The sequence below is a fragment of the Nyctibius grandis genome (genome assembly GCF_013368605.1).
Source record: "Nyctibius grandis isolate bNycGra1 chromosome 34 unlocalized genomic scaffold, bNycGra1.pri SUPER_34_unloc_4, whole genome shotgun sequence".
NCBI classification, from domain to species: Eukaryota; Metazoa; Chordata; class Aves; order Nyctibiiformes; family Nyctibiidae; genus Nyctibius; species Nyctibius grandis.
Genome location: NW_027167471.1, coordinates 151,753 through 177,447, shown reverse-complemented (window position 1 = coordinate 177,447; position 25,695 = coordinate 151,753). Strand labels below are relative to the sequence as shown.

The 25,695-nt window shown below is 56.0% G+C and overlaps 2 protein-coding genes across 2 annotated transcripts; one reads left to right on the top strand and one right to left on the bottom strand.

Annotated features, from left to right (window-relative positions):
- Positions 1–467: 467 nt before the first annotated feature.
- On the bottom strand, positions 468–24,103 carry LOC137677079 (olfactory receptor 14A16-like). Its single transcript, XM_068424262.1, has 2 exons — positions 23,335–24,103; positions 468–658 (listed from the first exon to the last, which is right to left on the bottom strand). The coding sequence occupies exons 1-2, from the start codon at positions 24,101–24,103 to the stop codon at positions 468–470; spliced, it is 960 nt and encodes a 319-aa protein (XP_068280363.1).
- Positions 3,771–15,966, top strand: LOC137677081 (scavenger receptor cysteine-rich type 1 protein M130-like). The gene is made up of 17 exons (XM_068424263.1): positions 3,771–3,841; positions 5,636–6,018; positions 6,303–6,611; positions 7,285–7,608; positions 9,252–9,560; positions 9,788–10,102; positions 10,673–10,999; positions 11,086–11,400; positions 11,758–12,072; positions 12,525–12,587; positions 12,676–12,990; positions 13,414–13,449; positions 13,725–13,862; positions 14,603–14,698; positions 15,130–15,213; positions 15,320–15,472; positions 15,710–15,966. The coding sequence occupies exons 1-17, from the start codon at positions 3,771–3,773 to the stop codon at positions 15,964–15,966; spliced, it is 3,810 nt and encodes a 1,269-aa protein (XP_068280364.1).
- Positions 24,104–25,695: the final 1,592 nt, after the last annotated feature.

Here is a 25,695-nt window from a genome sequence, read left to right as displayed (position 1 = left end):
ACAACACCTCAACATCTTTCTTGAAATGCGGGGCCCACAACTGGACACAATACTCAAGGTGCAGCCTCACCAGTGCCAAGTACAGAGGGACGATCACTTCCCTAGACCGGCTGGCTACACTATTCGTAATAGAGGCCAGGATGCCATTGGCCTTCTTGGCCACCTGGGCACACTGCTGGCTCATGTTTAGCCGGCTGTCGATCAGCACCCCCAGGTGCTCATCTCCCCAGATCCTGTTTTGTTACAGAGATGCTACAGGGGAGTCAGCTCCAGCCCAGTGTTAGACATGCTCTTACACTGGCTCCAGGTGAGACAGAGCATGTTCTGCCTTTGGAGAAGTGAGAAAAACTAAAACATCTCTCTGGGAACATCATAACCTCAAGTAACAATAGTGATAAAGTTAATGCTGGTAGTAACAATAATGGTGATAGACCAAAGCACCAGTTTTGGATGGGAGATCCTGGGGGTCATTCGTGGCGAGAGATGGGGAGTGGATCACTATTGAAAAACTTCCATCTAATCCCTTTCCTAATCCCATCCTTGAGCTCCTGGTTCCTCATGCTGTAGATGAGGGGGTTCACTGCTGGAGGCACCACTGGGTACAGCACTGCCACCACCAGATCCAGGGATGGGGAGGAGATGGAGGGGGGCTTCAGGTGGTGATAAACAAGGAGACCACGGCCAGGTGACGGGGGCACGTGGAAAAGACTTTGTGCTGTCCCTGCTCAGAGGGGATCCTCAGCACAATGGTGCAGATTTTGACACGAGACCCAGGAGGGTCCCGTGGTGTTTTTTTGAGAAGGGTTGTGCAGACTTGAAGCTGATGGAGGTGGGAAAAGTTCTTACATCAGGCACAAGCACTGAAGCTCCGGCACCACAGTGACCCGTTATGTGACAGAGCTTCAAAAGATGAATTTTTACGTCCCCACGTGCCTGCCTTGTGCTTATTTAGTTCATGGCCCCGGAACAGCCCAGGAGCACGCGCACCCCCACACTGGAGGTAAGGCATGGGCAGTGCCCTGCCCACCAGCTGCCAGCAGAAGTCCCGCCCCATCCCAACTGCCCAAGGGGCCACTGGCCCTGGAAGTCGCTGCCCTCTACTGGGCATGTGCTTTGTTGTGATTGGCTGGAGGGAGCAGCCATGCCTTCTGGTTTACCCAGAAGTGTATCAGGCCCTTCCCTACATACCCAGGGGCTGCCGTTTTGTTTTGGCTGCCCTTTGTGGGGGCTGCCGTGTTGTGAATGAGTGCCGCCATTTTATGGGAGTGAGCCACCATGTTCCTAAACCCCATACTGCTCTGTGATTGGCTGATGGCCACTGCTTGGCAGCATCAAACGTGTTCTCAGGAAATCTTATGACTGGCTGGCAAAAGGAGCCTCCCCTCCCAGTGCACCCAGAAGCACATCAGCAAAGGATGTATTTTGTATTACAATATATATGTTTTGAGAGAGAGATATAAAAGTGAGTGTACAAATATGTATAAATATATTTTTATTTCTTAATAGATACAGTATTTTAAATAGATATACCTCTCTATACACAAATACATGTGTATACATTTATATTTATGTGTTTTTATACATATAAACATATATAAAGCCAGAGAAATTAACTATAATAGCCATTATAACATAGGTATAACATTGATAAAGTCTTCTTTAATAAGAGCTAATGGAATGACCAATTAGAGTCTAAATGTGAATAGAAAGAAAAGTACAAGGATGGGTCAAGTTCCCCACTTTCAACTTCAAGAGGGTGGGGAGGACACAGAGAAGCTGGAACATGCACGAGGTCTATGGCTCCCTCCCAGAGGGCCACCAAGGGACCCCTGGTGCAAATCCTGTTAACGTACAAAGAAGAGCCCAATGCTGTGAACCTCGGAGGCTCCCACATCCCAGCCCAGCCCAGCAGGATGGCCGTGCAGAGTTACTGGGGCAGATGCTGAGCTTTTCTTGCTACTGCGAGACAGAGGCAACGCCGCCTGCAAACGTGCAAAACCAGGCAAAAATGCCAACATCAGAAGAATATGTGCATGGGGACAATATGGAAGAGACCCAAAGAGGATCTCAGAAAAGACCATGTGAACTAGAAGAACTATCCCGTGAGCCCATGAACTGCAAACTGGATTTCAAGGTGCCAAACAGAGAGGTAGGTTGGTGGTGGGGAACTCTCTTTCCCCATGGTTGTGGGGGATCTCACAGCTACCTGTAAGACCAGTGTGGGGTGCAGGCTGGTGCTGTATAGGTTTCCTTGTCCTTAGGTTCATAACCTGTTGGAATGTTTCAAAAAGCTCTGGCTGACCGAGTGAGGGGAGAAGTCAGGAGTGTGCTGGCACTTGTCCAGGTGCACCTGAGCCACACCAGCCAAACCCAGTATGCTGTGTGCATGTCATGTCAAAGCATGGGGAAGGGGGTGGTGGTTCATGTAAATGTATTGAACAGTGTACGAGCTGAGCAGGATGCACACGGTATGGAATAAGGGGTGGAGATTGTACTGGGTCTGGCTGGGATGGAGATAATTTTCTTGTTAGCAGCCCCTATGGTGCTGTGCTTTCCTTGGTGGCCAAAACAGCTTTGATAACATGCAGACATTCAAGCTATTGCTGAACAGTGCTTGCACAGTGTCAAGACCGCCTCTGTTTCTCACTCTGCCCCGACAGCAAGGAGGCTGGGAGTGGCAAGAGGAGAGGACAAAGCCAGGACAACTGACCCCAAGTGACGAAAGGAATATTCCACACCACATGATGTCATGGTCAGCCATAAAACTGGGGGAGTGGAGGGTGTTCTTCAAAGTAGAAGTAGTAATCCATTTATTAAATGGTCTTTATCTCCATCCATGAGATTTTTTTTCTTGCTTTCATCCTTCCAGTTTCCTCTGCCATCCCACTGGTGGGGAGTGAGCAAGTGATTGGGTGGGGACCGCCACATGGGGTCACCCCACCACACGAGCACATAGCAAATAGGTTGGTATGTGCCTGCAAGATCCCTGGTGCCTGAGTAGATCATAGGCTGGGAGCTGGCACATGACTTGTGTAAATGGTTGTGAGATTACTGATACCTGAGTAGCTGATAGGCCAAGAGCACGCACATGGCTTGTGCCAGAGCTCGTGAGGTCAGTTGTGCCTTTGTATCTCATAGGTGAGCAGATAGCAAGTAGGTGGATATGTGGTGGTCAGGTGACTGGTGGCTGAGTAGCTGATAGGCAAGAGGGAGACACATGGTTTGGATATGTAGTTGTGATGTCACTCTTGGCTGGATAGCTGATAGGCCAGGACCAGGTGCATGGCCCTTATAGGTGCTTGTGAGGTCACTGGAGGCTGAGTACCTCAACAGTCAGTATACGCCAAATGGGTGGATATGCTCTTGTGAGGTCACTGGTGCGTGAGCAGCTGATAAGGCAGGAGCAGGCCCATGGCTCATGTCTGTCCTTATGAGGTCACTCACACCTGAGTAGCTCATAGGCCTGGAGTAGGCCCATGGCATGTGTAGGTGCTTATAATGTCACTGCTGCCTGAGGAGCTGATAGGGCAGGAGCAGGCCCATAGTTTGTGTAGGTGATTTTGAGGTCATTGGTGTCCGAATAGCCAGCAATGGAGCAGGCCAGTATCAAATGTAGATGCTATGACATCACCTGTGGCTAATAGGCCAGGAGCACGCACATGGCTGTGTATGAGCTTGTGATGTTGCTGGTACCTGAGTAGCTGATAGGCCAGAAGCTGGCCCATAGCTTGTGTAGATGCTCCTGATGTCACCAAAACAATATTTAGACCATGACCAAATACGGCTTTTTGGAAGAACCATCGTCAGCAGAAGTCCATACACTGCACACATGTGTGACAGTGTAACCCATGAGCACAGAGCAGTGGCAGTAGGAGGGATGTGAGGTCACCATCAGTACAACCCATGAACACACAGCGGTGACAGTAGGAGGGTATGAGGTGTCACATCACTGATGGCACCCCATGGCTGTGGGGCTCGGTGCAGAGCGGCTGTGTGCTGTCACAAGGGCATGATGAGGGACAGGAGCTGCATGGCCCTGTGTCTGTGAGGGCTGAAGGAGCAGCCCCTGCAGCCCTGGCTGGAGCAGCCGGGGTGGAGGTGGCTCAGGGACACCAAAGGGATGTGCCTGGGCACGGTGCCAGGAGGAAACCACAGACTTCCTGCCCGGGCACTGCAGGGGGAGCGCTGCGAGGCCACGTGGGCTGTGGTTTGTGCACCTGCAGGCTGCAGCTCCCGATTCACCCATGGGGAATAACGGCCCTCAGTGACACGCTGACAGTCAGGGATATGTCTGAGCCTCTGGGCTGCATGTCTGCTGCCAGGGCAGGGACATGGCCCAGCTCTGGCTTCTGTGAGGGGCCCACTGTGGGGCTCTCCAGGGAGGGAAGGGTGAGCAAGTGCTCCAGGGATGGGGCTCTGGCCTGGGCTAAGGCCTTTTCTCAGCTGCTGCTCCCAGCACAGCAGGGTCTGTAGCAGGGGCAGGGGCTGTTTCCTTCCCTTCCTGACACAGCCCCTGATGCAGTCCCAGCCCTGTGAGTCCCATGGCACGGGGATGGCTGGACACTCTCGCCTTGGGCTCTTGGATGTGCCCAACATAGGAGATGCTCAGTGCTCCTGGTCCACACAGCGGTGTTCTAGGGGTGAAAGACCCATTTGCCCCCACAACCAGCCCTGTCCTGTGATGGCCCCCACCATAGCAACTGCGACACTCGCAGCGGAGCCATCCATCATATATGGTCATGAATGGCTCTGGAGAAGTTCATTGGAGGGCTGGGCTGCGTCAGAGGGGAGATAGCTCCCGATAATGTCTAAAAAGGTGCTGCTGCTTCAATTGGCTCCTCCTGTAGCTGGGCTGGCATCTACAGAGATATATTGCCCTCCTGTTGTCAATGTCCCTGTAAGTCCCCAGGAGCGGTGGCAGGGAGTGTGACGCAGCAGGGATGTTCTGGCAGGGCAGGAGGCTCAGGATGGGCACAGAGGGACTCCTGTCCCCTCAGATGCTGTGGCTGCTCCTCTGGGTACAGCTGTGCAGGGGTAAGTGCCGACTCCCTTGTCCCACAGCCCAGGGCCAGTGGGTAGCAGTGTGGTCATCGGGATCCATCTAGGAATGGGGTTTCTTTGCAGGTGCTACTGAGATGAGGGGTAGAAGGTGCTCAAGTCCATGGACCTTGTGCCTTTCCCTGTGCCCATCTGGGTGGGAGAGAGCCTCTCCTTTTCCAGGGCTCCAGTGTTTAGGGCAGCCTGTGCCTGGCTGGTTTCATAGACACCATGTCCTGGGGTAGCCTTCTGGGACCCTCTGTTCCCCAGCACGGTGCCTCTGGAGCCGGTGGTGGCCTAGCTGGTGATGGCAACAGCCAGAGATCCCCAGGGCACTGCCAGCCTCTGGGCTACCCTGGAGGGTTTGTGTGCTGCTCACTGCCCCCTTGTTCCAGGGGAGCCCTGACCCCATGAGGGCAGTTTGTACCTCACAGAGAGAAGGGGACTGGGGCATCTACAGTAGAGAGATATCCTTCCTGGAACGGGCACCCCCAGCCTTGTGCAGCCCTTGGGGGTAGAAGGGACCCCTGCATTTCCTTGGGGACAGCCTGGAGGGGAGAGTGTTCCCACCCTGGTACCTCTGTTTCCACCTGGGTAGGGGTTCCCCTAGATCTGCAGTGCCGGGGCTCAGCTCTCTCCTGACCTATCCCATATTGGTGTTCGAAGGGGCTGTGGAGCTGAGGCTGGCGGATGGCGGCAGGCGCTGTGCTGGGAGAGTGGAGGTGAAACACGGGGGCCAGTGGGGGACCGTGTGCGGTCACTACTGGAGCATGAACGATGCGGCAGTGGTTTGTAAGCAGCTGGACTGTGGTTCTGCTGTTGGAGCTCCTCAGTACGGACACTTTGGGGCAGGATCTGGCCCCATTTGGATGGATGATGTTGGCTGTAATGGCACCGAGTCTGCCCTGTCTGACTGCATACACAGAGGATGGGGTGAGCATGACTGTGTTCACAGTTGGGACGCTGGAGTGATGTGTTCAGGTAAGGGGACAGCCTGTTCCCCACCTTTGTGGTGGGACAGGGGAAGGGACCTTGGATGTGCCCTCAGGGAGCAACAAGCGGATGCCAGAACAGGGCCCGGTGATGCTGGTTGAAGTGTGCAGGGGGGGCCTGGATGTGTTTGTGTCACCAATGATCCCCCAACAGCTTTCTCTGTGATGTACAATGGGCAGTTTGGTCACAGCTTGCTTGGAGGTGTTGTGGGACGTGGGCGTGTAACTGCCAGAGGGCTCTCGGATCTACCAGTTGTTTTGTTTTTTTTCCAGGATTTGTCCGGCTGGTGGAAGGGAAGAGCCGCTGCTCAGGACGTGTGGAGATCCATGATGGGGACCGGTGGGAAACTGTCTGTGACTCCCACTTTGGTCCCAAAGCAGCTGACGTGCTCTGCAGGGAGTTGCAGTGTGGTATGGCCCTGCCTGTGGCTGAAGGATCTCGCTTTGGAGAAGGGGTTGATCCCACCTGGGATGGAGAGCTGCAGTGTGTGGGGAATGAATCTGTCCTCGCCTCCTGCCCCAGGGGTTCCCCCAGGGACCAGCCCTGCACCCACGCGAACAGCGCTGTTGTCACCTGCACACGTAAGGACTCAGGGAGGGGTGTTGAACACTGGGGTGAGCCCTAGCCTGGATGGGGTGGGTCAGGGCAGGTTGTACCTATGGAGTCGAGGGAACTGGGGTATCTCTTGCCACAGGCTGTCAGAGAGGTGACCTTCCTGGTGGGTCCTAGGCAAGGGCAGGGCTGGGCTGATGCCCAAGGACAAGGAGGGGACATGGGTTGGGAGGGCTCACTGGGATCATCCTGTTGCTCCAAAGGGGATACAGAAGGGCCTGAGGGTGGAGGATGAGCTGGGAGGTGCCCAGGGCAGGCTGTGGTCCGGGGGGCCTGGGGGCCCTGGGGCGGAGCAGCAGTGTGTGCTGAGAGGAGCCCTGGTGGGGTGGAGTCTCTTCTCAGGGTGCTGGCTGGGGAGGAGTGGGTGCCCTGGGTGGGCATGGGCCAGGGGCAGGGGGCTGTTGGGGTCAAAGAAGATGTGAAAGTCTGTGGAGACACAAATGACCCATCAGCACTGGAGCTGGGCACCTCTAGCCTTGCGCAGCCCATGGGGATAGAAGGGACCCCTGCAGTGCCCTGGGGACAGCCTGGGAGTGGCAGGGAGTGGGCTTCTACCCTGGCACCTCTGACTCCACCAGGGTCGGGGTTCCCCCAGACCCACGTTGCTGGGGCTCGGCACTCTCCTGACTGGTCCTGTGTCAGTGTTTGAAGGGGCTGTGGAGCTGAGGCTGGCGGATGGCGGCAGGCGCTGTGCTGGGAGAGTGGAGGTGAAACAACAGGGCCAGTGGGGGACCGTGTGCGGTGACTACTGGGACATGAACGATGCGGCAGTGGTTTGTAAGCAGCTGGACTGTGGTTCTGCTGTTGGAGCTCCTCAGTATGGACACTTTGGGGCAGGATCTGGCCCCATTTGGATGGATGATGTTGGCTGTAATGGCACCGAGTCTGCCCTGTCTGACTGCACACACAGAGGATGGGGTGAACATAACTGTGCTCACAGTCAGGATGCTGGAGTGATGTGTTCAGGTAAGGGGACAGCCTGTTCCCCACCTTTGGGGCTGGGACAGGGGAAGGGACCTGGCTGTGTCCTCAGGGAGCAACAAGCTAACACCATAGCAGGGCTTGCTGTGGCTGGTCGAACTGCTGAACTGGGACTGTCATTGCTGATGTCCTCGGTCCCTGGGGAAAGGCCAGTGGGAACCTGCCCCAGGGTGCCCATTCCCTGCCTGGCCCCTGAGGTGGCTCAGATGAATCCCTCTGCCCTGCCCTGGCGTGTCTGTTGCTTCCCATCTTTCTCCTCCCTTTCACCAAGGACCTGTCTGGCAGCACTGAGGACCAGGTCCCCCCATGCCAGAGGTGCCAAGAGTGACTCATGCAGCCACCCACAGCCTCAGGGAAGGGTGTGAGATGGATGAGGAGTTTTGGGTTGTGTCTCCTGGCAGTCCCTTGGCTGGAGCAAAGATATTGCTTGGAGAGGAGGAGCGCTGGGCTTGGGCAGAGGAACAGGGTGGCACGTAGCACCTCATTCCTCTCCTGGGGTCACCCCACGAGAGCCTGTCCCACGGTGACAAGGCCCCATCCAGGAGTGCTGACCCACTGCCCAGCCTCTCGTGTCTGTCACAGCCTCTGGCTGCATTGCACTTTTGGATTTGTCAGCACTTACTGGCTCTCCTCGGTGCCTGCCCTGGCACTGGGAGCTCGGGTAAGCCCAGGGTTGCTCTTCTGTCCACTCTCCTGCCCTCTGCCCAGCTGTTGGCCAGGGACATGCGTGCCCAGCAGGGCACTCTGCTCATAGCTGAGGACCTCTTTCCTGGGCTGGTGCTGGAGGCGGGGGCAGGCACAGACACTGACCACAGGTACAGCCTCACCGTACATTTGCCCTGTGACAAGTCCCATCTACCAGCAGCACCCCAACAGCCCAAGAGCCCCTGGGAACGGGCTGTGTTTCTGGTGGCACCAAGGGGTTCCTCATGCCTGGCCCTGAGCTCAGTGGGGCAGAGCAGGCTGCAGCAGCCAACAGCACCTGGGCCCATTTCCCTGGACCCCAAGTGCTGTGGGTGCTGCAGTGCCCAGGGACCAGTGCCAGGTAGCTCAAGGTCTCTGGGACAGCAGCAGTTTGCCTGAGAGATTCCTGTGGCTGTGGGCTTGGGAGAGAAGCAAGCCCACAAGTGCTGTGCTGATTGCTGAGGAGCAGCTGGGGGGGCCCTGATGTTTGTGCCATCAGCATCCACTGAGAGCAGCTGGGGTGGTCATGGGGCTTTTTGCCTTTGACCACCTTGGAGAGCAGATGGGATGTGGTCAGGGGACTGCCAGAGGGTTGTGGGAACTCTCAGGGTACTTGTTTGCTCCAGGAACTGTCTGACTGGTCAGAGGGAATAGCCCCAGCTAAGGACGTATAGAGATCCATGATGGGGACCCTTGGAAAACCGTCTGTGACTCACACTTTGGTCCCAAAGGGGTCAACATGGTCTGCTGTGGGTCTGCGATCGACAGATACCCTTGAGTGCTGTGATGGTGTAGAGAAGGGGTGCTGGAGGGCCTGGATGTGTTTGTGCCACCAACAGTCCCCCAACAGCTTCCTCTGGGATGTGATCACAGCTTGCTTGGAGGTGATGTGGGACGTGGGCATGTAACTGCCAGAGGGCTCTCAGTTGTTTTCTTTTTTCCAGGATTTGTCCGGCTGGTGGAAGGGAAGAGCCGCTGCTCAGGACATGTGGAGATCCATGATGGGGACCAGTGGAAAACTGTCTGTGACTCCCACTTTGGTCCCAAAGCAGCTGACGTGCTCTGCAGGGAGTTGCAGTGTGGTGTGGCCCTGCCTGTGGCTGGAGGATCTCGCTTTGGAGAAGGGGTTGGTCCCACCTGGGATGGAGAGCTGCAGTGTGTGGGGAATGAATCCGCCCTTGCCTTCTTCCTCAGGGGTTCCCCCAGGGACCAGCCCTGCACCCACGCGAACAGCGCTGTTGTCACCTGCACACGTAAGGACGCGGGGAGGGGTGCTGAACACTGGGGCTGTGCTGGGGGTTGGGGAACAGAGCCAGGACTGTGCAGGTCTGGACGTGAGGACAGCAGGGGTGATGGGTGGTCTGCAGCATGAAAATAGAGCAGAAGGAGAAGAAAGGCATGCTGTCCCTCTGGCCTCTCTGCCAGCTACTGAGGGTACGAGAGCACCAATCCACCCTCTCTCCTCCTCCTCTGTCCCCAGAGTACACAGGGTTCAGGCTGGTGAACGGCACCACGGCATGTGCAGGGAGGGTGGAGGTCCAGGTGCTGGGGACCTGGGGGACCCTCTGTGCCTCCCACTGGGATCTCTCCGATGCCCACGTTCTCTGTCGTCAACTCAACTGCGGGTTTGCTGAGTCCATTCCTGGAGGAGAGCATTTTGGGAGAGAGACCGGCCCTGTCTGGAGATACTTGTTCCACTGTGATGGGACTGAAGCCCACCTGGGACAGTGCCCAGTGATCACCCTGGGGGTCTCACCATGCCCCCATGGGAACAATGCTGCTGTCATTTGCTCAGGTGAGTGGCAGAAAGATGCTGCAAATGCCCTTGGTGGGTGACATGGCCACCCATAGCAGGGGTCCCATGGCAGTACCAGGTTAAATTTTCCATGTAGAAACCCTGGCTTCCCCAGGAGCCATCTGGAGGGCTTTGTCTGCTCGGACTGACCACTCTGCTTTGGGAGAGTTGAGGACTGAGCAGAAGCAAGCATCTGCCCCCAGGGCAGTGGCTTAGGCCCTGGTGCCACCACCAGGCCTGGGCTCCTCTGTTCTCATACTGTGGGACGAGCCCAGGACAGGGCTGCAGGGTTCTGCTCCATCCCTCCGGCTGCAGACAAATACATCCCATCCCCACAGAGAGCCCTGCAGAGCCTCATTCCACCACCCAGACAGGAGCTGCCTGGGTGCCCCCAGCAGCAGCAGACCTGGGTGGGAGCTGCAGAGAGGGCCCAGGCTTTGCCATCCCTTCCCACCAGCACAAAGCTCAATCTTGTCCTGTTTGGTCAGAAAATGCCCCCTCGCCCTGCTCCCTGAAGGGTGCTGTGCTCCCTGGTGCCACCGATGGCTGTGGCATCTCTGCTCTCCCCAGGCTCAGCTGCCTTTGCATCCCTGCGGCTGGTGGGTGGAGGGAGCCGGTGCGATGGACGAGTGGAGATCTTCCAGCACGGGATGTGGGGCAGAGTCCTGGATGACCAGTGGGACGTGCAGGAGGCCAGCGTGGTGTGTCGGCAGCTGCGGTGCGGAGAGGCAGAGACAGCCTACAACCCCCCAAAGCCTGAGCGAGGGACGGGCCCCGTGGGGCTGCGAGGGGTCCGGTGTGCAGGGCACGAGGCCAACCTGACCCTCTGCAATACCTCCCTGCCCGAGAGTGCACTGGCGGCAGGGGTTGCAGAGGACGTGGGTGTCATTTGCAGGGGTGAGTGGCGCTGCGTGGGCCCCCCATGTGGTGGGGTGGGTGGGCAGCCAGCCCCTGACAGCACCTGGGGTTTCTACCCACTACAGGCAGCCGGCGGGTCCGGCTGGTGAACGGGACCGGGCGCTGCGCCGGGAGAGTGGAGATCTACTACCAGGGCAGATGGGGGACTGTCTGTGACGATGGCTGGGACCTGTCTGATGCTGCTGTCGTTTGCCACCAGCTGGGCTGTGGAGGGGCAGTGGAGGTGGCCAGCTCCACTCGGTTCGGGGAAGGCTCTGGGCAGATCTGGCTGGATGGTGTGAACTGCTCTGGGGCTGAAGCTGCTCTCTGGGACTGCCCTGCCGGGCCCTGGGGGCAGCACGACTGCAGGCACAAAGAGGACGTGGGAGTCATCTGCTCAGGTCTGTGCTGGGAGCTGTGGAGGGATCCTGAGGCCTGGGGAGGCCAGGATGCAAGGAGAGCCGGGCACGGCCAAGGCTGTCCCTGGCTGCCTCTGAGCCCCTGCCTGAGCCCGTCCTATGGACACCCATACACGGGTGCCCTCAGTCCCAGTGGGGGTCCCTGGGGAGCTCAGCCATCCCCAAGGGTTAGCGGGGAGAGCAGGGGTGTGTGTCCATCAGGGCTTCTGTCTGCCCCCGGGGTGCAAGGGGGACGTGCTGGCCCTGCCCCTGCCTGGCTGAGGGCCTGGGCGGTGCAGAGATGTCCTGACTCCCACAGCCCCACACCAGCCTGTTCCCCCTTGGTGCCTTTCCTCCCAGAGTTCGTGGCCCTGAGGCTGGAGAACAGCAAGAACTGCTCCGGGCGCCTGCAGGTTTTCTACAACGGGACGTGGGGGAGCATTTGCTCCAACTCGATGACCCTCGACGTGGTGTCGCTGGCATGCAAGGAGCTGGGCTGCGGGGACAGAGGATCCCTGGAAACACGCCTGCCCTATGGCAGGATATCTGGCCCCGCCTGGCTGGATCGCGTGGAGTGTGGGGAGGGAACCAGCTCCTTCTGGCAATGTGGCTCCGCTCCCTGGGACCCGCAGTCATGTGATGACCTGCGAGACGAGACCCACATCACCTGCAATGGTAACTATGAGCCTCTGGGCACTAGCGTCACCCCAGCTCCTGCTCTCTGCTAGGCATGGCCAAACGCAGAGACAGGGCCTGGAGGGGCTTGTACTTGACGTGCCAGACCCTGCTGCTGGTGGCACCCATGGGACCGCAGCTCTCATGCACCTGCACTTGCAATCTGGGCTCCCAGCAGTGCCTGGGGAAGGCAGAAGTGTCTCCAGGCAAAGTCTTAGAAGAGAGCAGCCAGGGCCCCTCTAGGGACACCCTCCTGCAGCTCTGTGAACCGGGGACCCTTTGGGGCTGAGCAGTCAGACTCCCCCACTGTCCTGCGCATGTCCCCTGCATGACTGGGCTTCAGCTGCTGCTGTGAGCGAGGTGGCACAGGGAGGTGTGAGCAGATCTCAGCCCCACTCTCTTCTGTACAATCCCCTGAACCAGCCCCTTCACCACAGTGTTTCCTTCTTCAGGGGAACGCCCAGAAATGCCCCCGGCCCCACTGACCCCGTGCCCCAACTCCGCGAACTGCACAGGTAGGGAGCTGCTCCTCTGTGTGCCCTCCTTGTCTGGCAGGGCTCTGCCTGCTGTCCCGGTGCCATGGGAGCCCTTTGCCTTCTCCAGACAGGGAGAAGATTCGTGCCGTGGGAGGCGAGGACGGGTGCTTGGGCAGAGTGGAGGTCTGGCACCGTGGCTCCTGGGGGACGGTGTGCGATGACTCCTGGGACATGCAGGATGCTGAGGTGGCGTGCAGGCAGCTGGGCTGTGGCCCTGCAGTGTCTGCCCTGCATGAGGCTGCATTTGGGATGGGGACGGGCCCCATCTGGCTGGAACAGGTGGAGTGCCAGGGGACGGAGCTGTCCCTGCAGGACTGCTGGGCCCGGCCCGGGGACAGCGGTGCTTGCCGGCATAAGGAAGATGCTGCCGTGCGCTGCTCAGGTGAGTGGCAGGTCTGGGACCCCTGCTCGGGTATTGGCAGGGAGCTGGGGAAGGCCTTTTGCCCACTTGGTCCTGGCATGGCCCCTGACCTTCCGAGAGGAAGAACGTTCCTGCGGAGTGCAGGAGCCTGGAGCTAAATTGGGGGCAGCCTCAGTGGAACTAGATGTCCTCCGGCCACTGCCCGTAGGGGATATCCCATGGGACAGGCAGTCCTATCCCCCGGGCTGCCTGTGCCATCCTGCCTGCTGCCCAGAGCAGAGACCCTGGTCCCTGTCCTGGCCTCCCTTTCTAGCACTGCAGGAGGGGCAATTTGGGTGGGATGTGTCTATATCTAGAGACACACACACGGTGTGTTGGGGAGGAGGCTCCCCAGTACCCACACACCCCCCCTCTCAGCCCAGCTCTCCTTTTCCTCCTCTGCAGCTGCACCCAGGACTGCAGCATCCCCACCCCAAGCAGGTAACTTGTCCTCCCCCTGGGGCTGGGTTTCCCTGGGGCCAGGCTGTGACCCACAGCTGGATGGAAGGGGCTTCTTACTGAGGTGTGAAACTCCCAGCAGAAGGCACTGGCGTGGTGGGGGATGGTTGTAATTTACTCAGCAGGGTGGAAGCTTCGCCATCACTCACCTCTGGGGCGCCCCATCCCCTGCTGCCTTATGTGATGGGGGTCAGGCCTGGTGCTGCCCCACCTCTCCCAGGCCTGGTGCTGCGTCTTCTGTGTTCTTGCCCATGCAGATCCCACCCAGGGTCATCTGACCAGCAGTGGGAGAGTCTCGCTGCCCGTCATCATCTGCATCATCCTGGGGGCCCTTCTCTGCCTGCTCCTGGCCTTTCTGGTTGGGCAAATACTAAGCGCCAGGGCTGGGCGCAGAGGTGAGTCTTTCCACAAGGGTCCCAGGGGGAGATACGTCCTGGAAGGGCTGTGGGGTGCTGCAGGGTGTCAGTGAGGGGCACAGGCAGAGCTGGGGGGTTGAGCCTGTGTGCTGCCATCTGTCCCATTCACCACCCCATTGACTGCCTGGCCGTGGGGCACCAGCAGCAAGGGGTGGAGAGAGCCCAGGGATGGGGGGAGTTAGCAATGGGGTGAGGAGAGAAATGGCAGAGCGGGGCAAGTGAGAGGGGAGATGGCCAAGGCTGGCAGTGCTCTGGGTTGTTCTGGAGGGGGCTCTGGGGCAAGGAAAATGATAGGAGCAGCACAGGGCAGCAGGGTCCATCTCCGTGGAGTCAGGCCCCCAGCTGTCTCCTCTGCCCAGCCCTGCCCACACCCAGCAGGACAGGAGCCCTGCTATAGACCTGTGGGACAGATCAGGGAAAGCTCCAGGTGGAGAGGAAACATGGGAGCTGCTCCAGGGTCAGGCAATGGGAACACAACCCAGGGGCCAGAGGAGCATGAGCGCTGTCTCCAAAGGGATGATGCGAGGGTGACGCTGCCCCAGATAATCTCCACAATGATGTTGCCCTCACTGGGGATGTGGCAGCCATGTCCAGATGGTGCAGTGGGGCTTTGATGTCGGACCAGTCCTGGGCTGGCTCAAGGGGCAGGTTTGGGGGAGCACAGTGGGGTCCCATCGCCCCTCTGCCTGTGCCTGTGCCAGCCCTGCCTCTGTCCTCAGGCTCCAGGAGAGCTCAGGAGCCCTTCCCTGAGGCCGTGTACGAGGAGATCGGTTACAGCCCAGCGTGGGAGAAGCAGGCGAGGTTTGGTCGCTCAGGTGGGTGTAGGTCCTCCATGGAGGCACATCTGCAGGACCCTTACCCCTGGCCCCAACCCAGGGCTGGTCCCCTGAAGTCCACCAGCCCATGGTCCCTGCAGTGCCAGCACCATGTGGTCTGTAGGGAGAGCATCCAGGTCCTGGGTCTGGGAGAGGAGCTTCCTCCCAACCAGCTTTGCCCATCCCAGCTGGACAGCCCCTCTCTGCCTGCCCCTGCACCCCATGTGACACCTGAGGAGTGAGGGAAGGGGCCGTCCTAGGGCAGGTCTGGGAGCACCATTGAGACAGGATTTGTTCCAGGGCAACAGGGTGAATTCCCAGCCCTCCTCCCCATGCAGCCCTGGCTCTGTGGGTGCCCCTTCCCCAGCAGTGCTGACCATGAGCCAGGTCAGTGGGGCTCACTCCATAACACCCACTGTGCATCTCTCCAGGCTCCTATTCAGAGGAGTCCCTGGCCCAGCTGCAGCCCTACCCTGGGGTCAACAAGGAGGAGGATGGTCTGGGATTGGCACCAGGTAACAGAGGCAGGAAGGGGCTGATCTCCCTGCAGACACGTGATGGACAGAGGTATCACTGAGTGTCACCTTTGGAGACACATCACCAGCTCCCCTCTGCTTTCAGGTGTTCTTGTCCTGCCCGGAGGTGACCCAGCAGATGGCTATGATGATGCCAGGGAGGTTTCTGACCCAAGGGAGGATGCTGTCCCTGGGCAGGGAGCTTGGGACATGCCCAGGGAGCCAGAGGAGGGAGCAGGGCCCAGGGATGCACCCGGAGGTGAGAGGGAAATTTAGTGCTGCTGGTTCCTGGGGTGCCATCCCTGGTGCCACCCAAGTCGCTACTGTACTGACACCCAAACCTCCTGGGAAGGGGGAACCTGCCCCGGGAGTTTTCCTTGGAGGGACTGGGGGTGGGAGAAGGAGCTGAATGTCTCAGGAGTGGTGAGGAACAGGGAGGAAGGTGATGTACAGACCCCAAGGGCTGAACTGCAATGTCCTGCCTTGCTGCTGGCAGGGGGCAGCCTGCGCTCACAGAGAAGTGCCAGGATCCCTGGAGCTGAAGGAGACACCTCGTCCCTGTCCCCGGGGAGCATGGGCTATGATGATGCTGAAGAGGTGTCTCTGGCACATCCCCGTGAGGACACAAAGGCTGTGACACCGGAGCTCGAGGCACAACAGTCCCTGAGCCCCAGGCCAGGAGAGCCCATCCCTGCTGTGCAGTTGGGTGCTGCCAAGAGGGAGGAGAGGTCTGTGCAACTGGGAGAACCATGAGCACCAGGGAACCGTCTACCTTGACCCAGGAGCAGCAGAAACTGCCTGGAGTTTCCTCTATTTCTATTCCCATTTTTATGCTGTGCATCCATATTTGTTCTTATTAAAAGTCTCTGAGAGCTTTGACCAGGAGCTGGTGCTTGCCTCCCATGTGTCAGGACGTCTCCCTGAGGCTGATCTGGAGGAGCAGAGCACAAAGACATGGCAGTGGGGAAGGGGCACGTCTTGGGAATAGCAGGCTTGGGTTCAGGTTTTGTGGCTGCAAGAGCCCATGATCCCTTGGGAACGTTCCTACTGACAAAGATGGCTCTCTGATAAGTCCTGTGATGCACCCCAGTGGGAGCACCCATCTTCTCACCCCAGGGTTTCCCAGCTGCTCTTTCCCCCAGGCTCTGCCTGGGCTGCACTGGTCCCACACTGCAGAGGCCATGACAGAGTTGCCATGTCAGGGTAAGCCCTGGGCTGCGGCCCCACAGAAGTGAGTCCTGAGGTGCCTGCAGTGGCCTGAACACCCCAGCATGCCACAGGAGGGAACATGGCCCACGCATTACGTCCCACAATGATTAGGAGGCAGCTCTGCCCCCCACTGCCCTGGCACAGGCCTCACTTTCTGGGACACACGGGGCTGGGATTCTCTCTCCTCATGCTCTGCCAGGACCCCAGTCTCCATGGGCTGCTCCTGCTGCCTTGGGCCCTCACAGGCCCCGATCACTCTTGTCACAGACGCAGAGATACCTTCTTCCTGAGCAGGGGCTGTAAGATGCCCCGGCAGCCCTAGGACCCCCTCCTCCTTCTCCCCTCCAGCCCCCAGCACTGCCCTCCTGCTGCCTCACCAGGGGTGTCAGTGTGGGTTTGTGCGTGGGGCAGTGCCTGTAGGCAGGTGCAGGGGATGACAATGGGACATTCTTTGATGACTGTAACCTGTTAGGGAGGGATGGAATCCACCTGTCTAGAAGAGGCAAGGGAATCTTTGGCAGCAGGCTGGCCAACTTGGTGAGGCAGGCTTTAAACTGAAGGACTTGGAGGGGTAGGGTCCAAGGTGGCAACGCTCACACCATTACATCCAACTGGGGGATGTGCCAGGCCAATCAGAGCAGCAACAAATGTTCCTTGGCTGGCTCCCAAGATGAGAACCAGAAGGCCTACCACCTCAAGGGTGTGTATGGCTATGGTGGATCCTCTTGCACCCCTCCTGGGAAACCTGCACGCTCAATTACCTCTCTGAAATGCCTGTACACCAACATACGCAGCATGGAGAATAAACGGGAAGAATCAGAGAGCTGTGTGCGGTCACAGGGCCATGATGTCATTACAATTGCAGAGACGTGGTGGGATAGCTTGCATGCCTGGAATGCTGTCATGGATGGGTACGTACTTTTTAGGAAGGACAGGCCAGCAAGGCGAGGAGGTGGAGTTGCCCTTTGTGTGAGAGAGCAACTAGAATGTATTGAACTCTGCCGAGGGGAACTCAAAGAACGAGTCAAGAGTTATGGGTAAGAATTAAGGGGCAGGCTAATATGGGTGACTCTGAGATTTATATTATATATTATATTATATTATATTATATTATATTATATTATATTACCAGCAGTACATCATTATATTAAATATTTCATATATTATATATACTTTATATATATTAAATAATTATATTATCAGGAGTAGTCAACATGGATTCACCAAGGGGAAATCTGCTTGACCAATCTGATGGCCTTCTGTGGTGGCATGACTAGCTGGGTAGATGAGGAGAGAGCAGTGGATGTTGTCTACTTTGACTTCAGCAAGGCTTTTGGTACTATCTATCTCCCATAACATCCTCATAGGTAAGCTCAGGAAGTGTGGGTTAGTTGAGCGGACAGTGAGGTGGATTGAGAACTGACTGAATGGCAGAGCTCAGAGGGTTGTGATCAGCAGTGCTGAGTCTAGTTGGAGGCCTGTGGCTAGTGGTGTTCCCCAGAGGTCAGTACTGGGTCCAGTCTTGTTTAACTTATTCATCAGTGATCTGGACACAGGGACAGAGTGTACCCTCAGCAAGTTTGCTAATGACACAAAACTGGGAGGAGTGGCCGATGCACCAAAAGGCTGTGCTGCCATTCAGGGAGACCTGGACAGGCTGGAGAGTTGGGTGGAGAGGAACCTCGTGAAGTTCAACAACGGCAAGTGTAGTGTCCTGCATCTAGAGAGGAGTAACCCCATACATCAGTACACGTTGGAAGTTGACCTGCTGGAAAGCAGCTCTGTGGAGAAGGACCTGGGAGTTCTGGTGGACAAGAAGTTCCCCATGAGCCAGCAATGTGCCCTTGTGGCCAGGAAGGCCAATGGTGTCCTGGGGTGCATTAGGAAGAGTGTGGCCAGCTGGTCAAGGGAGGTTCTCTTCCCCCTCTACACTGCCCTAGTGAGGCCACACCTGGAGTACTGTGTCCAGTTCTGGGCCCCCCAGTTCAAGAAAGACAAGGAAGTACTGGAGAAAGTCCAGCGGAGGGCTACAAAGACGATCAGAGAACTGGAGTATCTCTTATGAGGACAGGCTGAGGGACCTGGGTCTGTTTAGCCTGGAGAAGACTGAGGGGGGATCTCATCAATACTTGCAAATACCTTAGGGGCAGGAATCAAGAGAATGGGGCCAGACTCTTCTCAGTGGTGCTCAGGGACAGGACAAGGGGCAACGGGCACAAACTGAAACATGGGAAGTTCCATCTAAATATGAGAAAAAGCTTCCTTACTTTGAGGGTGCCAGAGCCCTGGCACAGGCTGCCCAGGGAGGCTGTGGAGTCTCCTTCTCCGGAGATATTCAAAACCTGCCTGGACGCGCCCCTGTGCAACGTGCTCTGGGTAAACCTGCTTTGGCAGGGGGTTGGATTAGATGATCTCCAGAGGTCCCTTCCTACCCTAACCATTCTGTGATTCTGTGGCATCACAAGAAGCTGCAGAAGCCAGCTGCGTGCTCCTGCCCTAATAGCTACAGAGCCACCACTGACATCACAAGCAGCTGCACCAGCCAGGTGTCCATTCAGACCCAAAAAGCTACTTAGACACCGCTGACATCAGAAGCAGCTCTACAAGCCAGGTCCTGCTCCTGCCCTATCACCTACTCAGCCACCTATGACATCACAGGCACCTGCACAAGCCAGGACATGGCTCCTGCCCTGCCAACTACTCAGGCAATTGCGACACCAGAAGCAGCTGCGCAAGAAGGTTCCTGCTCCTGCCCTATCACCTACTCAGCCACCTATGACATCACAGCGCAACTACTCAGGCAATTGCGACACCAGAAGCAGCTGCGCAAGAAGGTTCCTGCTCCTGCCCTATCACCTACTCAGCCACCTATGACATCACAGGCACCTGCACAAGCCAGGACCTGGCTCCTGCCCTACCAACTACTCAGGCTCTTGCGACACCAGAAGCAGCTGCGCATAGAAGGTTCCCTGCTCCAGCCCTAGCACCTACTCAGGCACATGTGACATCACAAGCACATGAACAAGCCAAGGGCCTCCTTCTACCCTTTCACCCACTCATCCACCTGTGACATCACAAGCAGCTGCACAAGCCAGGAGCTTGCTTCTGCCCTGGAAGTACTCAAACAGAGATGACATCACAAGCACATGCACAAGCCTTGGTAGTGTTAGGTTAACGGTTGGACTCGATGATCTCAAAGGTCCTTTCCAACCAAAACAATTCTATGATTCTATGAACCCAGCTGCAGACTCTTGCCCTAGCAACTACTCAGCCATCAGTGACAACAGAAGCAGCTGCACAGGGCAGGAGCCTGATCCTAAACTAACATCTCCTTGGCATCATGTGACATCACAAGCACCTGCACAAGCCCTGGGCCAGCTTCTGCCCTATCACATATGCAGGGGAAAATGACAATACCAGCACCTGCACAAGCCAGCTGTCCTTTCATGCACAACCAGATACTCAGACAACAACAACCTCAAAAGCACTGTCACAAGCCATGGGCCTGCCCCTGCCCCGTCTCCTACGCAGGCACCTGTGGCACCAGAAGCAGCTGCACACAGAAAGTTCCTGCTCCAGCCCAATCATCTACTCATTTACATGTGACATCACGCCTACACAGGCCAGCTGCGTGCTCCTGCCCTAACAGCCACTCAGCTGCAAGTGGCATCACAAGCAGCTGCACAAGCAAGCAGCCTACTGCTGCCCTATCACCTACTCAGGCACATGTCATGGCATAAGCATATGAAGAAGCCAGGTTCATGCTCTTGGCCTATCAGCTACTTGGCTACTAGTGACATCATATGCACCTGCACAGCAGCAGATTCTTCACTGCCAACACCCTGGCTTCTTCACCTCCATCTCTATGTCTACCCCCATCTCCCCATGCTCTCCTCGCTCCAAGGCTCCTTTCTCACCCACTCCATGACCTCCCAATCCCTCTGTCTGTCTCTGTGGTTGTGTGGAAGATTCTACCCTGAAAGCATTGCCTCAGCCACGCCACCTGCATCTCTTTCTCTTCTCCTGCTCTTGTCATGACTGCACCTGCTGTCTGATGCACTTTTGGATTGCATGGGCCCTTTCATCCTGACTCACTTCTGCTCTCTAAATCCTCTTCCTGCAACAGAAGTGACAATCTGTTGGTGTCCCCTCTGTGGCATCTTACCTGCATCTTTCTGACCTGGACAGCTGGTGGGAACTGTCACCATCAGCCCCAGCAGTTCCTGAAGTCTCCTGGCACAGGCGCAGCTCTGCTGTGCTTGGTATGTACCATGCCTCCTGAAGGAGAACAGCAACACTCAAAGGGACTCCTGGGCAATGTTCTGCTGGGAAGAGCTGATTTCAAGGCAAGTTGGCAGCAGACCCTGAGGCTGTGCTGGGGATGGCCACATCTGGCTCCTTCCAGCAGGATTTGGGAAAGCCTGTTCCCAGCTGTGAGCACCAGGTCAAGGGCACCAGGACAGAAACAGCACCCTCCCTCAAGGGCCGCAGCCCCCAACTGGCCTATGTCCCCAAACTACTCAAACTTCCAACCAGGCTCTTCCTCTAACTGAATTATCTTCAGTTTGGAGAAAAGAAACTATATACTTCCAGATTCAGTAATCTAACTAAGACTGTTAGAGGGCAATTCAGGCTTCAGTGGCAGAACAAAACTATTTCCATTGCACAATCTCAGCCACCACCTCCATGATCATCACATCAGTGACCAACAAATGCTGTCTTGTAAAAAATCTAACTGCTAATAAAAAGTATCCTCTCTTCCCAAAGTCTTCCTTTCCCTCATACCCTCTGACTACCATAGTAATAATCATATTATTATTCTGTAATTATTACCGATCTGAAACCCCACCAAAGCATTATTCACTGACGTGACTGACAGCACTGTCGATAAGGGAGAACCACCACTGCCCACGCACCCACCCATTAGTCCTTTTGCAGTAAGGCCTCTGTGACCAAGCACATCAACATGGATGTCTCTGCCTGACAGGAGCCCCAGCTTGCTCTGAGCTGTAGGTGTACTGGTCTCCAGACACAGCCATACACACAGCCTTGCCTGTCCATGGACCTTGTTCTTTCAGACATGCAGACTCACTTCCCAGCTTGATTCTTTATGGGGTGTACAACAGAATGACTCTGTGGCCCTCCAAGTGCCAGACCCCAGCTGGTTCACAGAGGCCTAGGGCCTTTCTGCTTCCTTTCTCCCCATCACTTGGTCAGGTTTGGGGAGGACAGGAGAGGAACAGAGGTGAGGTTTCTGGGTGTCAATGATTGAAATGGAGGAGCAGAGCCATCACATAGAATCAGAGAATCACAGAATCGCTTTGGTTGGAAGGGACCTTTAAGTTCATCAAGCCAACCATTAACCCAACACTACCAAGTCTACCACTAAACCATGTCCCTAAGCACCACATCTGCTCATCTTTTAAATCCCTCCGGGGACAGTGACTCCACCACTTCCCTGGGCAGCGTGTTCCAATGTTTGATAACCCTTTCAGTGAAGAAATTTTTCCTGATATCCAGTCTAATCTAAGCATCCCCTGGTGCAACTTGAGGCCATTTCCTCTTGTCGTATCACTTGTTACCTGGGAGAAGAGACTAACACTCACCTCGCTACAACCTCCTTTAAAGTACTTGTAGACAGCAATAAGGTCTCCCCTCAGCCTCCTTTTCTCTAGACTAAACAACCCCATCTGCTCAAGTTCCCCATCTCCTCCTCATAAGACTTGTTCTCCAGACCCTTCACCAGCTTTGTTGCCCTTTGGACTCGCTCCAGCACGTCAATGTCTTTCTTGTAGTGAGGGGCCCAAAACTGAACACAGGATTTGAGGTGGTCTCAAGGACACAGAGGCTCCTGGGGGCAGAAGAGGTCTCAGCCTTCCCATCAGTCCCCGTGCTTGCAATAATGGCACAGGGAAACAGAGGCCAGTCGCTCTCAGGCTCTCCTGCATTTGTATTGTAGCTGATCCTCAACCCCGACTTCATTTGCCCTCTTTTCTGCCACCACCAGACCCATTACCCAGGGCAGCACAAGAGCTGTGGGCCTCCTCAGGCAGCTCCCACATCTCTCCAGCCTCCCTTACCTCTGCCTGCTGGGTCCCCACTGACGCCCATGGCACTTCAGAGCCCTTGATTGTGGATATCTCAATTTAGTGCTTTAGTTCTGGGGGACTTCACCTTTGAGGGAGTTTCACCTTCTGAGTCTTCATTCACTCCCAGCCCAGGGTGCATGGTGAGTTCCCATCCCCTCCTCGCCCCACCAAATTCATTTCCAGAGAGACCTGTATATGCCTTCAGTCCTGTCACAAGTGAAGCAGCCTGAAGAGCTGACGAGGAGCCCATGCACCATCTTCACTGCCGTTGGACCCCAAGAAGAGAGCCTTTAAAACCAGAACTTTTGGTACAATAGAACCCAGTGGTGCTGTGAGCTCAACCCCCAACACAGGGAGAACACAAGGAGAACAGACACTTTAAAAGATCAATTCCTTGGATGTTTTCTTGGCAGCAACTTTGGAGAACAAGCCCAGTCTAAAAGCACTGCACTCGGGAGATGCCCTTTTATTGAAGAGCTGCTATTGGACAGGTTGTTGACATAGTGTTGTGCAAGGGTCAGACACAACAGGATGAAGCCTCAAGACAAGGAGTATAACTCCAGGCAATTATTTATCAGTAGGGTTCTCACAAGAGAAAAAACCACTTTTGTGGCCTAAGACAAAGCCTGGGAAATGTGCAGAGGAGGGGAGGAAGGTTGTTGTCAGTGAAACAGCATCTGTTGGGTCAGTTTCCATAAGGCATCCTTGAGCTCCTGGTTCCTCATGCTGTAGGTGAGGGGGTTCACTGCTGGAGGCACCACTGAGTGCAGAACTGCCACCACCAGGTCCAGAGATGAGGAGGAGATGGAGTGGGGTTTCAGGTAGGAAAACAGTGCAGTGCTGACAAACACGGAGACCCCAGTCAGGTGAGGGAGGCACATGGAAAAGGCTTTGTGCCTTCCCTGCTCAGAAGGGATCCTCAGCACAGCCCTGAAGATCTGCACATAGGACACCACGATGAAAACAAAACACCCAAATGCTAAGCAGGCACTAACCACAATAAGCCCAACTTCCCTGAGGTAGGTGTTTGAGCAGGAGAGCTTGAGGATGTAGGGGATTTCACAGAAGAACTGGTCCACGACATTGCCTTGGCAGAGGGGTAGTGAAAATGTATTGGCAGTGTGCAGAACAGCATAGAGGAAACCACTGCCCCAGGCAGCTGCTGCCGTGTGGACACAAGCTCTGCTGCTCAGGAGGGTCCCGTAATGCAGGGGTTTGCAAATGGCAACGTAGCGGTCGTAGGCCATGACTGTGAGAAGAAAATACTCTGCTGACATCAAAAAGAAAAAGAAAAAGACCTGTGCAGCACATCCTGCATAGGAAATGGTCCTGCTGTCCCAGAGGGAATTGGCCATGGCTTTGGGGACAGTCGTGGAGATGGAGCCCAGATCGAGGAGGGAGAGATTGAGGAGGAGTAAGTACATGGGGGTGTGGAGGTGGTGGTCGCAGGCTACAGTGGTGACGATAAGGCCGTTTCCCAGGAGCGCAGCCAGGTAGATGCCCAGGAAGAGCCAGAAGTGCAAAAGCTGCAGCTTCCGTGTTTCTGCGAATGCCAGGAGGAGGAACTGGGTGATGGAGCTGCTGTTGGACATTTTGTTCCTCTGGGTAAGAGGACCTGTTCAAGGAGGTAAAGCAGTAAGAAGACAGGGCAGAATTCTCTCAGTAAAAAAAATCTATTCAGTTTCTCATAAACACCCTCCCTGCCCCAAACCACCTCTTCTTTTTCAGGAAGACATTTTGTGACCTCTGGTTGCTGCTGGCTGACAGTTCCCCAGGAGCAAGAGGCTCCTCTTTCAGGTGGAGGACGATAGCATTCGTTTGTTGCCCCAGAAGGAAACGGGACACTGCTGAGAGCAGAGGAATCCAGTTTCCAAGTTCAGCTCTCCAAATCCCTCAGCCCGTCTCATCGTACCTAAGGAGGATCTCAGCACTCCCCTCCCAGCCAGGGACACAGAGGGCTCATTACAGCTGCTCACATACAGCCACCCAGCAGCATTGACATGGCCTTAGCACTGAGGTGTCTTCTCTGTGGGGCTCCTGCATAACAAAGAGATGCCATGAGAGTCCTGTGCCCTTCTGGAGGGCAGCCTGCAGCCCAGCAGGATCTCCCAGGGAAAGACTTGAATGTCCTAAATGTGAGGTGTCCTGAAAGGAGGCTGAGATCATTACCAGCCACACACACTGCAGTACCCAGAGCACCAGAAGTTAATAGGGTGTGAGCTAGATGCTTTTCCTCCATGGACATATAAGCATGACCGTACACACAGCATTGGTCTCAGAGCTGCACTTGAATCCTCACCCCCGCGTCACAAGTGCATGTAACAGTAAGAACAACAGCAGCAGGGAGAGGAGGAGAAGATGCCAAAGTGCCCCTTCCAAGGGAAGAAGAAGTGGGAGACAGTCAGACACTGGAGCATTTCTCCTCTTTGGTGGTCAGGCTGCTGGGAAGGCAATTCATGACCACGTTCCCATTACATTAAGGGCAGAGGCTCCGTTGTGCAAGTGAGGAGACCAGGCAGTTGCTCAGGGGAAAACATCTGCACTGCAGGCGATGGCAGGGAGATGCCTGAATCCCTCCTCCCATGGCATTTCTGGGAGCAGTCCTCTCTTCCTTCCTGCCCATGTCTCTGCTGCCTGGAGCTTGTCTTGGCCAGGACCTGTTTCTCTGTCCCCATGTCTCCTCTCTCTTTGTGCTCACAGACCCCATCCCATCTGCTGTGTGTGCTCAGCTCTGCCCTGCAGACACCTCCTGGCAGCAGGGCGCTGCTCAGGGCCATCTCTGTGTGTGCAGGGGCTAATGAGTAGCTCAGAAAAGTCCTAACAGCAAATGGGGTCTCTGAGCATTCTGCACAATTGTCACAGTTTAAAGCTGGGCTGGCTATTAAACCTGTGGCAGATGCTCTCTGTTATTTCCCTCCCCCCCCCAAAGGGAAAGGGAAAGGGAAAAGGGAGAGAGACTTCCGGGTTGGAAAGTTAAAACAGTTTTAATAAACTATAATAGTGAAAAAAAAGTATAATAATAATAATAGAAATAATCTATTTATTATTATTTATTATTATTTTGGGGACACGTGGGGGGGTCACAGGGGGGAGGGACATGCGTGGGGGTGGAAACGTGTGGGGGGGAATGGGTGGGTCGCAAGGGGGGACGTGGGGGGACACGTGGGGAGGGGTAATGAGTGTG